The 12,461-nt window shown below is 40.0% G+C and overlaps 1 protein-coding gene across 4 annotated transcripts in view; it reads right to left on the bottom strand.

Annotated features, from left to right (window-relative positions):
• Positions 1-12,461, bottom strand: part of LOC111156349 (strawberry notch homolog 1) — a 57,933-nt gene that overhangs the window by 33,654 nt on the left and 11,818 nt on the right. For 2 of the 4 annotated variants that reach the window (XM_022517135.1, XM_022517136.1), the window contains 4 exons: positions 11,354-11,666; positions 6,991-7,091; positions 3,470-3,566; positions 700-860 (listed from right to left, as the gene is read on the bottom strand). In XM_022517135.1, the coding sequence (XP_022372843.1) occupies positions 700-860; positions 3,470-3,566; positions 6,991-7,091; positions 11,354-11,666 (672 nt within the window). The remainder of the gene's footprint in view (positions 1-699; positions 861-3,469; positions 3,567-6,990; positions 7,092-11,353; positions 11,667-12,461) is intronic. The other 2 variants (XM_022517138.1, XM_022517137.1) reach the window with 2 other exon arrangements.

Below are 12,461 nucleotides of genomic sequence, written 5' to 3'. Positions count from 1 at the left end.
CAATGCAAGGCTAGAACTCATGACCCCAAGATCAAGAGTCATGCTCTATCAACTGAGCCAGCCAGGCACAATAGGATATATGTAATTTTATTTTTATTTATTTTAAAAGAGAGAGGAAGCACATGCACAAGAGCTGGGTTTGGGGAGAGGACAGAGAGAATCTTAAGCAGGCTCCACACCTAGGACAGAGCCTGAGATCATGACCCGAGCGGAAATCGAGAGTCTGACACTTAACCAACTGAGCTACCCAGGCACCCCACATTTTTAGTACACATCCCCAGTGAATTCCAAAAAGGTTATAACATTTTTCATTTCCAGTAAAAATGAACCCCCTGCATCCATGCTACCCCTTTAATTTTTTAACACACGAGGGGCACCTGGGTGGCTCAGCTGGTTGGGCGTCCAACTCTTGATTTCAGCTCAGGTCATCATCTTGGGTTCATGGGATCAGGCCCTGCATTGGGCTCCACACTCAGCACAGAGTCTGGTTATCCCTCTCCCTCTGCTTCTCCCCCTGCTCACACATGCTCTCTCTCTAAAATAAGAAAATAAATAATTTTCTAACAAATGAAACTTTTGTAAAATCATAAGCACAAGTTTTTCATTCAAGGAAAATTGCCTTTATGTTAAAGCAACTATACTATATGGACAAGGATTAAAAGATAAATATATTGTATGTAATTATGAAATACTGCTTACCTGGGCTGCATAAGTAATTGCCTCCAGCTGTAACGCTGACAACCAGCCATTATCAATGGTTTCTTCAGAAATGGATGTTTTGTACCAAACATCAGGAGGAGTAACACTGGACAAAGAACTTGTTTCCACTACAGCATCTGGATGACGTAGGCCAATTTTTACTAAATGAAAATTTAAAAATACTTCATTTTAATTTTTCTAGGTAATAATGCTCCCAGTTTTATTATATAATATTGCCGTATTTTTGCTGTCAGAGAAAATAAAAGTAAGTAAGTAACTATACACTCCAGGATTCTAAAAAGGCACCAATAGGTGGTAAATTAATACTTAAATTTGATAAAAGGACCAATTTATCAAATACTTACGGTTAAAATAGAGACCTGCTAATTAAAAAAGATATAGAAAGGGGTGCCTAGGTGGCTCAGTGGGTTAGGCCTCGGCCTTCCACTCAGGTCATGATCTCAGGGTCCTGGATCGAGCCCCGCATTGGGCTCTCTGCTCAGCAGGGAGCCTGCTTCCCCCTCTCCCTCTGCCTGCCTCTCTGCCTACTGTGATCTCTCTCTGTATCAAATAAATAAATAAAACCTTAAAAAAAAAAAAGATACAGAAAAATATCAACTTAGTTTGTATCACCAGGTTCTCCAGTAGCAACAAAATAAAATCCTAGATTTGGAAATCTATTTGAGGGACGCCTGGGTAGCTCAGTTGGTTAAACGTCTGTCTTCGGCTCAGGTCATGATCCCAGGGTCCCGGGATAGAGTCTCACATTGGGCTCCTTGCTCAGCAGGGAGCCTCTGCTGGCCACTCACCCTGCTTATGTGCATGCTAACAAATAAATAAATCTGGGGCGCCTGGGTGGCTCAGTGGGTTAAAGCCTCTGCCTTCGGCTCAGGTCATGATCGAGCCCCACATCGGGCTCTCTGCTCAGCAGGGAGGCTGTCCCCCCCCCTCGCCTGCCTCTCTGCCTACTTGGGATCTCTCTCTGACAAATAAAATCTTTAAAAACAAACAAACCAATAAATAAATCTTAAAAAAAAAATCTATTTGATGAATCATTCACTTGAATTAGTAAAACAAAAAGTCTGGAATTTAATTTTATTCTGAAAGGTATTTTAATGGAAATCTTGGATATAAAATTAAACAGCAACTAATTCCTCAAAATGCATTATGTGAATAGTTTTAAATAAAGGTCAGCAAACTTTTTCTATAAATAAGTCAATTAGTATTTACAGCTTTGCTGAGCAGCTGGTCTATTACTGAACAATGCCATTGTAGCAGTGTAAAAGCAGCCATAGCCAATAAATAAATAAACAAACTCATGGCCATAGTTATTTTCCAATAAAACTTTATATAAACAGGCGATGGTCCAAATTTAGTTTGCTGACCTCGGTTTAAAGGGCCACGGGTAAACTTTCAATTCTTTTATGAAAACCATTATGGAGATTGAGGGAAACCACCCATTTGAGATACCACAACCTAAGATTTTTCTTTTTCTTTTAATTTATGTATTGGGGCACCTGGGTGGCTCAGTGGGTTAAAGCCTCTGCCTTTAGCTCGGGTCATGATCCCAGAGTCCTGGGATCAAGCCCCGCATTGGGCTCTCTGCTCAGTGGGGAGCCTGCTTCCCCCTCCTCTCTCTCTCTGCCTGCCTTCTCTGCCTACTTGTGATCTCTGTCAAATAAATAAATAAAATCTTAAAAAAATAATAAAATAAAATTTATGTATGTATATGTTCTTTTTAAGTAGGTTCCACATCCAAACTGGGGCTTGAACTCATGACTCTGAGATCAAGGTCTCATACTCTACCAACTGAGCCAGCCAGACACCATCTGAAGTTAATTTTAAATGACCAGAAATTATGGGATCCTGAAGTCAATACATAGTTGGTAAACAGAAATTTTGAGTTTAAGTGGTAGTATTAGTAGCTTTTCATAGAAACTTGGAGTACATAAAGGATTCTAGCCATTTATTTTTTCATCTTATCTCCCCCATAAAATGAAAAAGTGAACATTTTTACATCAAAACTAAAAACTACTAATTTTCTTTGTTTTTAAAGATTTTCTTCATTGATTTGACAGAGAGATACAGTGAGAGAGGAACAGAAGTAGGGGGAGTGGGAGAGGAAGAAGCAGGCTTCCCGATGAGCAGGGAGCCCGACATGGGGCTTGATCCCAGGACCCCAGGATCATGATCTGAGCCAAAGGCAGATGCCCAACAACTGAGCCACCCAGGTGCCCCAAACTATTAATTTCCAATTTGACATAGTGGCCACTAAAAAAATAAATCACGGTTGTTACAGAAAAAAGGACAGAAGTGTTTATGTACTCCAATGAAATAAACAGCACATTTTTAAGATTCCCGTGTTTTTGTGCTTTGTTTATACAAAATATATAAAGCTAAGATACAGATTTCTATCTCTGCAATTTACTATGATTTTCTAATCACTAATATGAGCAAAGTTAACTTGAAACAAAATAAAATCCAAGCTTTTTTACTCTTAAAGGACTTCAGCCCAAAATGGTTCTACGTTTGCATAGGGAAAATAACCCACAGCAAAATTTTCATGTAGGTATTTTAAAATATATTATAATTTAAAACCTATTACAAAGCTCTTGTCAAATTCTGAGGTACTCAATATTGACAGATCCTAATAGATAATAACATGTGTGGGAAAGTCACTTAAGTTCAAGAAGAACTTTCATTATGGGAAAGAACTTTCATTATGGGAAAGGGAAGTCTTTCATTATGTTGACAGATTCCAACAACATACATTTTATCGGCATATACTCTGCATAGGTTTCTGCGTGACCCATTTCTTCTTCATCTTCTTCCTCCGGTTCATCTTCCTCTTTCACAACAGGGACCTTCTGTAACAGAGTGGGAGCATAATCAGAGACTGGAAGCCTAACCAACACAAAGAAAAACTCTTCTGTAGGTATACTAAACAGTCTTCAGTCTTGGAAACATGACACATCACTTCTATATTCCCTAAAATCTGGGTCACACTTTACATCTTCTGTGCTTCTCCAATGAGTACAGGTAATCCATGACCCAACTCTCATCCCTAACACACCACTGGGTCACCTCAGGGCTCCACCATCCTTCCAGCCACCACTATCTCAAACTTTCCTCTTCAATATTGCCTACCACCCTCCATGATGTCCAGAACTCTTTTTTAACCTCAGTCTTCAGTCTTCATTTCAGTTCTAGGAACAGAAAGACCAAAAGATCTGGGGAGCAAAGGTGGATGAGCTAGCCCCAGAAGCTCATCCTACAACCTCAGTGCCAGAAACTGCTGAAGTTACACATCCCACCCTCATTTCAGTGCACCTTCACTCCAGCTGTCTTCTTTCCATCAGACATGGAAACCAAAACCCCAGAAAACTCTGGATTTAAAGGTTCTTTTGAAGTACAGAGAATCTACTTGACATCTGTGCCTCCAAGCAACAATCATGTAAGATAGCCAAGCACTTACTCTCCAAACCCTAGAACACCGAAAAATGCAATGGGGAGCTCTTACTAATTAAACCAGGAAAACAGGAATGAAGCCAGACTGTCCCAGGCAACTTGAGTGAATGGTTACCAGTCACATGTTCCTTTCTTTCTTCACCGAATCTTGAAGGGTAAGATACAGAGGATTAGGGGAACAGAAAGACCCTGTACTTGCCTCCTTTCACTACAAGTAAAACCATCAGCAAAGCTCTTAATTAATGTGCTTGTTCAAGAAAAACTACAGAGAAAAAGCTGTGAAACCCAGTAAATGTAGAAAAGAAGAAGAAAAAGAAAGAGAAACGAGTCAAGACCTATAAGCAATGCCAAAGGCAACAAAGCCTTGAAAGGTAAGGGCAGGCATTTTGATTTCTTTCTCTTTGGTCTAGAGTATGATGGCACAAAGATGCTCAATAAAAGTGGGAAGGAGAAGAGAGATGGTAGACAAACACCCAATCAACATCAACCCATGGAATCCTGAGAAAAAATCCAAAACAGTTCCAAATGCTCTTATAGCCAAAATGAAACTCAATTACAGAAACTGTAGACAAAGTGGGGCTGGCCAAAGAAACAGATGTAAATCCCCATTCTGCTGGTTTTTTGTGTGGCCTTAAGCAAATGACTTAAATTCTGACTCCTCCTGACCCCCACCTTCAGCCCTTTCCCTGCCTACCAAGTAAGAACGCATACTAAAGGGCTGGCCTTCCCTTTCTATCTTATCTTACTATACCTGAATTTAAAAAAAAAGAAAAAAAGAAAAAATTACCAAGAGTGTAACTGGAAGATAAATTGGTGACACTGTCTGGTCACAAAATCAGGGACCAGACAGGTAAATTTCTAAGCCAGTAAAATGGCAACTGAGGGCCACCAAGCTTAGGATCAAGGAGAGAATCATGAGGGGGAGCAGGGAAAGGTTGTGGTACCTGGGAAAGGTCTGCCCAACACATAAAACACGTGTTCACTACTAAACTTGAGGCATGCTTTACGAGGTGGGGAATGTGAACCCAGGGTTGTCAGGTACTCCTAGTTTTCAAGAGAACCTGGAGTTCAGGATCTTTATGTGGTAGCAACAAACTAAAAATCTTTCAAAATGTTGTGGAGGCCAAACAGAACACATCTGTCAACTGGCTTTGGTGCACAGTCTAGCAGTCTGTAATCCCTGCTAGATGTTTCTTTTCTTTTCTTTTAAGAGAGGTCTATTCCCAATGTGGGGCCAGAACTAAAGACTTCAAGATCAACAGTCACATGCTGCACTAACTGAGCCAGACAGATGCACCTGTTAGATGTTTCTTAACTGCAAGGACAACATAGAACTTTTGGCATATCATGGGCAAACATGGGCTGGAATGGGAATCTATGTACATTTCTTAAAAATGCAACTGTACTTTCTAAAAATCAACTTCCACGTAAGTTGCTGGTACACAACCATTAAGTAAACTGGGTCCTGCCAGCATTCATTTTCCTGGTCCCTGCTCAAAACCTCAGGCACAGATTGCCGTGCTGTCTTTCGAATTCCATATTCCATCCCTAAGTCCTATCAATTCTTCGGTATTGTTACATGCAGTCATCTCCTATTTTCCTTTTTTTCTTTCCCCTCACCTTTTCCCACCCTCTTTGCAATCCTCCAAGTTTAGTCTCTTAATTTCTCCCTCTGGAGTACTTAACTAACCTTCCAACCTGCCTCTCTTCCCCACCTGACACCCTGAAACACTAATAGGATCCTTCACTTCCAGGGGCCCCCACTGGTGCTACACCAAGTCTTTTTTTTTTTTTTTTTTTTTTTTTTTTTTAAAGATTTATTTATTCATTTGAGAGAGCAAGCAAGAGAGAGACAGAGCATGCGCATGCAGGTAAGCAGGAGTGGGGGGAGCAGAGGGAAAGAATCTAAAGCAGATTCCCCGCTGAGCACAGGGCCTGATCTCACAACCCTGAGACCATGACCTGAGCAGAAACAAGAGTCAGACGCTTAAGCAACTGAGCCACCCAGGTACCCAAAGTCTTTCAAACTCAACTCAGGAACCTCCACAGTGCCAAAACCAACCATTCCAACTTTCTCCTGGCTTACTGCCATCTAAGTATATAGCCACCACCTCCCCTGTGCCTATCAATGCTTTAGCTCCCTTCCTAAAATGCCCTCTTACAGTCTCTCCAAATCCAACACCTAATCTCCATCATACCTGCTCCACAAAATGAAGTGTTCCCAGGCCATCTGAGTCCAGGGAGGTTTCCTCTTCCTCCAATTTCCTAATCCTAATTGTGAGTAACTCAATGTACTTTTTGCGATCCTTTATACTACTTAAACCAAGTGTTTGTCCAACTGTGTGATTATGGAAGGGGGAGCCAAGTAGTACACCGCTTGTTCAAACCCACCACACACAGGCACTGTTACACACAGCACAGTTATGAAATAAATGTACAGAGTTAATTAATCCAAGGCATTTCCAAAATTTAAGGAAAAAAATTACTTAAAACTAGAACATTATACAACCTGATAGCTCATAATTAGCTATGTATTCAGGTTCAATCCCCAAATGGACATAGTTATCAAATACTTTGGTTAATTCCAAATTATCTTTGTCTCTGATCAGATGAGATTGTCAGTCCTGTAATACCAAACCCTATCAAATATGCAAGCTCTCATCACCTCATTTAGTATGTCAGTTTGAGATTTCGTGCTTATTCCTTAGTTCATGTAGTTGAGTAGCCCCCCTTCACTCAAAAAGAAGTTTTTCTGAGGTTAAGACCACTTTTAGCCAAGCATACATCTATACCACACAATACAGATGCACTTTTGAAACTCACCATGGTTGGAGAAAAACTCCTCATTTTCATGTCGTTTATCCATATTCTTGCTACTTCTTTATTAGAAGACTCTTTCTTTACAGCACCATTGCTTACATCAGCTGAGGGGAGAGTTACTAGATTTTAGAACAAAATACCAATTTCTTTTCAGTAAAAGTTTTACTATAATTTTTTTAAATTCAGATTTTTAAAAAAATAAATCTAAAGAGTCAGTACAAGTTTACCCATTTCATGAGCCAAAGAATACCAACCTGCTTGTCACTAACCTAAACTAAGCGTTAAGAATTAAAACATTCAAAGTTATGTGTTACCATGCAGCTAAGAATTAACCTTAGAAAACAAGTAACTTAAACAGAAATGTGTGTACTCAAAACTTGAGAACCAGTTATGAAAAGGACATATTAACCACAAGTATTTGATAGTTCATTTTAATACAAATATCAACAGGGATACTTCACTTGGTTCATCAAAAACAAACAAACCAACCAACCAACCAGAATGGTGTTATCATCAAGACAGAATCAATCTCATCTGAGTTGGTGATACTTACTTTCGAGGCAAATTATTATTTCTTGGGTGAAAAAAATATTGGGGAACTCTATTTCCCTCTTTCCCCAGAATAAAGATCCAAACAATTAATCTTTTCTTCTTCAATACCGGTGGTTTACAAACTCTTTTTATTTTTATATTATTATTTTTTTTTACCAAACTCTTTTTAGATACAGTAAGACAACTCCTCAATCTGAGTATCAGGTCAAGCCGAACTGCCTGACTAAGCAGTCTAGAGCTAGAGCCCCCGTAACCAGCCTGCATGAAGCACTCACTTCAGGTACTTGGAATTTCTGAGATCAGTGTGGAAATCACACCAGAAGGACTTATTAACATCTTATCTACTCAACCAAAAGATATGGAGTATATGGGAGACCTGTCACTTGGGACTCCAAAATTACTACAACTGAAATTTTAACAAAATAAGGCTGGAACAGAGATAACAAATTTATGTATTTAATGTAACTGGGCGAGAGAGAGTGAAAAGTTGGCAGAGTACAGAACCCAGACCTCACGGGAGAGCTCAGCACCCAAACAGAGAGCCAGAGGGCTCAAGGCTCCAGAGGGCAACACGCATAGATAAAGGAGAGAGAAACATGCAAAACCTTGCTCTTTGCAGTTTCATACTTTTACTGTTCTCTTCCAGTAAAAAGATTACCCTGTGCTTCAACACAAAAGTATGCTTATCTTTGGCATTCACTTACATGTTTCTTTTTCAGCCCTGGTCCAGTCTGATAGTTTCTCAGACTTCCACACAAGGACGGCCTTGATTTGTACTCTTTTGTCTTTTTAAAATTACTCCACTGGATGTGGGAGATGTTACTGTACTAAGCATTACTTGATCAGCTCCAAACCTATCCTGTTTTGTTTTGCTTTCTAAACTTCCCTGATGATAGCAGTCTTCTTTAAATTATGAGAACATGTGCTGATTTGAAGAGTGGAATGCTCAGGAAGCCACTCACATAAAAGCAGCTGGATTTCTCCTCAAATCCAGATTTTAATGACAGCTGTTTCCACTAACTGCTGATCATCCAAGACTCCCAGGAATCATTCCAGATGCTGCCCTGCACCCCAGCTAGTTGGGGGCCATGCTCCTGATCTCCCTGGTGGAGCAGAGTAAAAATCAGTCCTAAGACAGTTCAAATGACTTAATGGGCATGTAGTTGCCAGGTTGCAGTTAGTTCAGGACAATGACCTTGAGAATAAACTACAGCCATAAGAACACAGTGGTATGGACTCAAACAAAAGACTAAATTATCTGATATTTTTAACTGTATCTGTCACTGGACACGAAGTTAGTTCTACAACACCCTACCAAATACTTCTTGGCCATTGCTTTAGAATGCCCCAGCCCTATACTTCACAAACACAAGCACAATTTCCAAGCAGTCCATTCTGCCAAAAAATTATACACTGGTCTGTATCAGGTATTAAAATCTACCTCCTGGGTGCCTGGGTGGCTCAGTGGGTTAAGCCGCTGCCTTTGGCTCAGGTCATGATCTCAGGGTCCTGGGATCGAGTCCCGCATTGGGCTCTCTGCTCAGCAGGGAGCCTGCTTCCCTCTCTCTCTCTCTGCCTGCCTCTCTGCCTACTTGTGAACTCTGTCTGTCAAATAAATAAATAAAATCTTTAAAAAAAAAAAAATCTACCTCCTAATATTAGAAAAACAAGGCAGCTGTTTGGAAAAAGGAACTGTCTGTTTAATATGTATCAGCTCATTCCAAAGCCCTAATAAAATGCTATTTATGTACTAGTATAAGACCTCAGCAACCTTCATTCTAGCCCCTTAATCCAAACATACAACAATCCCAAAGAAATTTACTTAAGGGGGAGCAAAAAAAGGCACCCATTCCAATCCTGAAACTATAAAATAGTGGTCAGCTCAGAATATAACCGAGGTCAGTTATCATTTCCAACTGTGCCCACCATGGTACTGTTATGTAACAAGTACTCGAATACACTTCAACTGAATGTAGAATGGAAGGAAAGAATATCCCTCTTAAGAGTTCATGTTTTTCAGTTTCTAAAACTGTACTACTAAAATTTGATGTGGTCAAGATTTTAAAGTATACCTAATAATTCTATTTTACCCTTAAAAATTACCTTACTAAACACGAAGCTTCCTCTGAACACTGCACTCAAAACTATAACCTCTTCCTGCCACACACCTCATTTTCTGCTCCTCTCCTCAGTGCTTATTCCTTTCAGACACACTATATAACTTCTTTCTTTTGCTTATCATCTCTTTCTCTCCACTAGAATGCAAGCTGCAGGACAAAAGAGATTCAACAGTTTTCTTCCCAGCCACAGCCTCAAAAGCCCAAAAGAGTTCTTAGCACATAGTAGGCACTCAATAAATATTTGAAAAAGTAAGCAGTAACACTCTAAAGAAAAACTAACAATAAAATCTGTATTCTCTCTACATAAGTAAACTCTTTAAAAAACGTTATCAAACCACTGCTGAACCTTTCCCTTTAAAATCCCATCCTTGGGACGCCTGGGTGGCTCAGTTGGTTAAGCAGCTGCCTTTGGCTCGGGTCATGATCCCAGCGTCCTGGGATCGAGTCCCACATCGGGTTCCTTGCTCCTCAGGGAACCTGCTTCTCCCTCTGCCTCTGTCTGCCATTCTGTCTGCCTGTGCTCGCTCTCTCTCCCCTCTCTCTCTCTGACAAATAAATAAATAAAAAATCTTTAAATAAAATAAAATAAAATCCCATCCTTAAAGGATTAGCTCATGGTGATGGTTTATCAACTATTTGAATGAATATACTAAAATCCACTCAACCATGAACTTTGAAAGGATGAATTTCATGGTATGTACAATGTATCTCAATAAAGCTATTTTTTGAAAAAGGATTGTATGAGCACTCATTCTTAAAAAACATATAGTAAGGGGCACCTGGTGGCTCAGCTGGTTAAGTGACTTTGGCTCAGGTTCCTGGGATCGAGCTCTCCCTGCCAGGCTCTCTCTCAGGTAAATAGATAAAATCTTTAAAAATAATAATAATAATTTTTTAATAATGAAAACGTATGTATCTTATTTTTTTAAAGAGATTTTTATTTATTTGAGAGAGAGTGCATGTGAGCAGGAAGAGGGGTAGAGCAGGCAGGAGAGGGACAAGCAGACAGCACTGAGCATGGAGGACAATGCAGGGCTCAATCCCGGGACCCTGAAATCATGACCTAAGCCAAAATCAAGAGTTGGATGCTCAACCGAATGAGCCACCAAGGCATTCCAAAATGTATTTTAAAAGAGAATTTATTAAATACACATCTACTTACAAGCAATGAAGCCAATGACAGGTAAATAATAAAATTGTAAAAGTCACAGTGAAAGGAGAAAAGTATCAGTTTCAAGCTAGTTACCTTACACATGATCCAAGGCCCACCAGCCTGAGCACCTCCAAAAAGGTTGTTAGAAATGCAGAATCTTGGGCCCTACCCCACATCTACCAAATCTGATTCTGTTTTTGAACAAGATCTCCAGGTGATTCACAGGCACTTCTCAAGTTTGAGAAGTACTGATTTAAAGGACTGAGAAAATGTTAACTAGTTATTCCCAATATATAAAACTGAGATCTCATAGTGTTAATTAATGTAGCCTCCTGGTAATTCCACACTTCATTTCAAGGTAAATGCTATGACTTCTAAATTTCTCCTTCCTTTGAATTGTATAAATCCTATAATTGTACAAAGTCATACAGATATGTCCTTCACACCCGGTTCTTTTAAGACCCAAGGAAACCCTTAAAAACACCCTGACACATCTTACCAAAAGGAGCCGGCTGACACGACTGAGAACAGACACACTTACTAGCTGCTGTTGCCACTGGCTGCGCAATATTGGCTGGCGGCTTCAGTTTCATGAGCTCATTCAGACTATTATTTTTTAGCAGATCCTTCAGCTGAACCTGGTCCTTTGAGGGTGCAGAGGTCATGGCATTTCGTACTGCTGGTGCGGAGACTGAAGGGCGTGTGTTTGCAGTAGTCTGGATGAACTTTGTTAAGGTGATGGTCTGCCTATTCGTTGTTACAGGTGGTGTTTTAGTCATTACAATTGTAGATCCCAGGGTTGGAAGCTGATTTATTTGATTCAGCACAAATGTTGTAGTAGATGGAGGCTGCTGCTAGAAAAGAAAACCATAGCACATCAGACCACTGAGGAAGTACCAAGCTCTCTAATGTGGCTTAGATTCACAAACATGGGAGGCCATTTAAACATCTAAAACAGACTTGAGTTTTCACTTAAACACTGGCACTGTATTTTTAATTAAATATGCCTAACTATACACTACCAAGTTAAAACACACCACTTTGGGGGGGGGTATAGTAATAGTGTGACATTGTCTATAATTATCGGGGCCAGCAAGGATAAATAAGGACTCTCCTAAGCAAGTTGTGATGTGTAGTAATGCCATGTAATGCAAGGACTAGGAACAGAAAGAACCTCTAATCCCAGCACTGCCCCAACGAAGTTGATAACTTTGCAGTGAAAAGATGTTTCCTGCTTTGATATATATACAAAAGTAGGAGATGAATTGTTTAGAGCTCTTGTGGGAGGTTTGTTAATCTCCTTACTAGTTGTCTTTGTATTTTATAGGGACCCTTTTCTGAGGTTTCACTATACACATTCTCTAAAAGTAAAAATAAGATTCTGGTATCAGGAGCACCTGGGTGGCTCAGTGGGTTAAGGCCTCTGCCTTCGGCTCGGGTCGTGATCTCAGAGTCCTGGGATAGAGCCCCACATCGGGCTCTCTGCTCAGCAGGGAGCCTGCTTCCTCCTCTCTCTCTGCCTGCCTCTCTGCCTACTTGTAATCTCTGTCAAATAAAATAAATAAAATCTTAAAAAAAAAAAAAGATTCTGGTATCAGTATAGTTTTGTGAAGATGTACTTGCAAAGATTCTTAGTTCCAACCTGATAT

Source organism: Enhydra lutris, unplaced genomic scaffold, assembly GCF_002288905.1.
Source record: "Enhydra lutris kenyoni isolate GAN:26980312 unplaced genomic scaffold, ASM228890v2 scaffoldscaffold46, whole genome shotgun sequence".
Lineage (NCBI taxonomy): Eukaryota > Metazoa > Chordata > Mammalia > Carnivora > Mustelidae > Enhydra > Enhydra lutris.
This window is presented reverse-complemented; position numbering and strand designations above follow the sequence as displayed.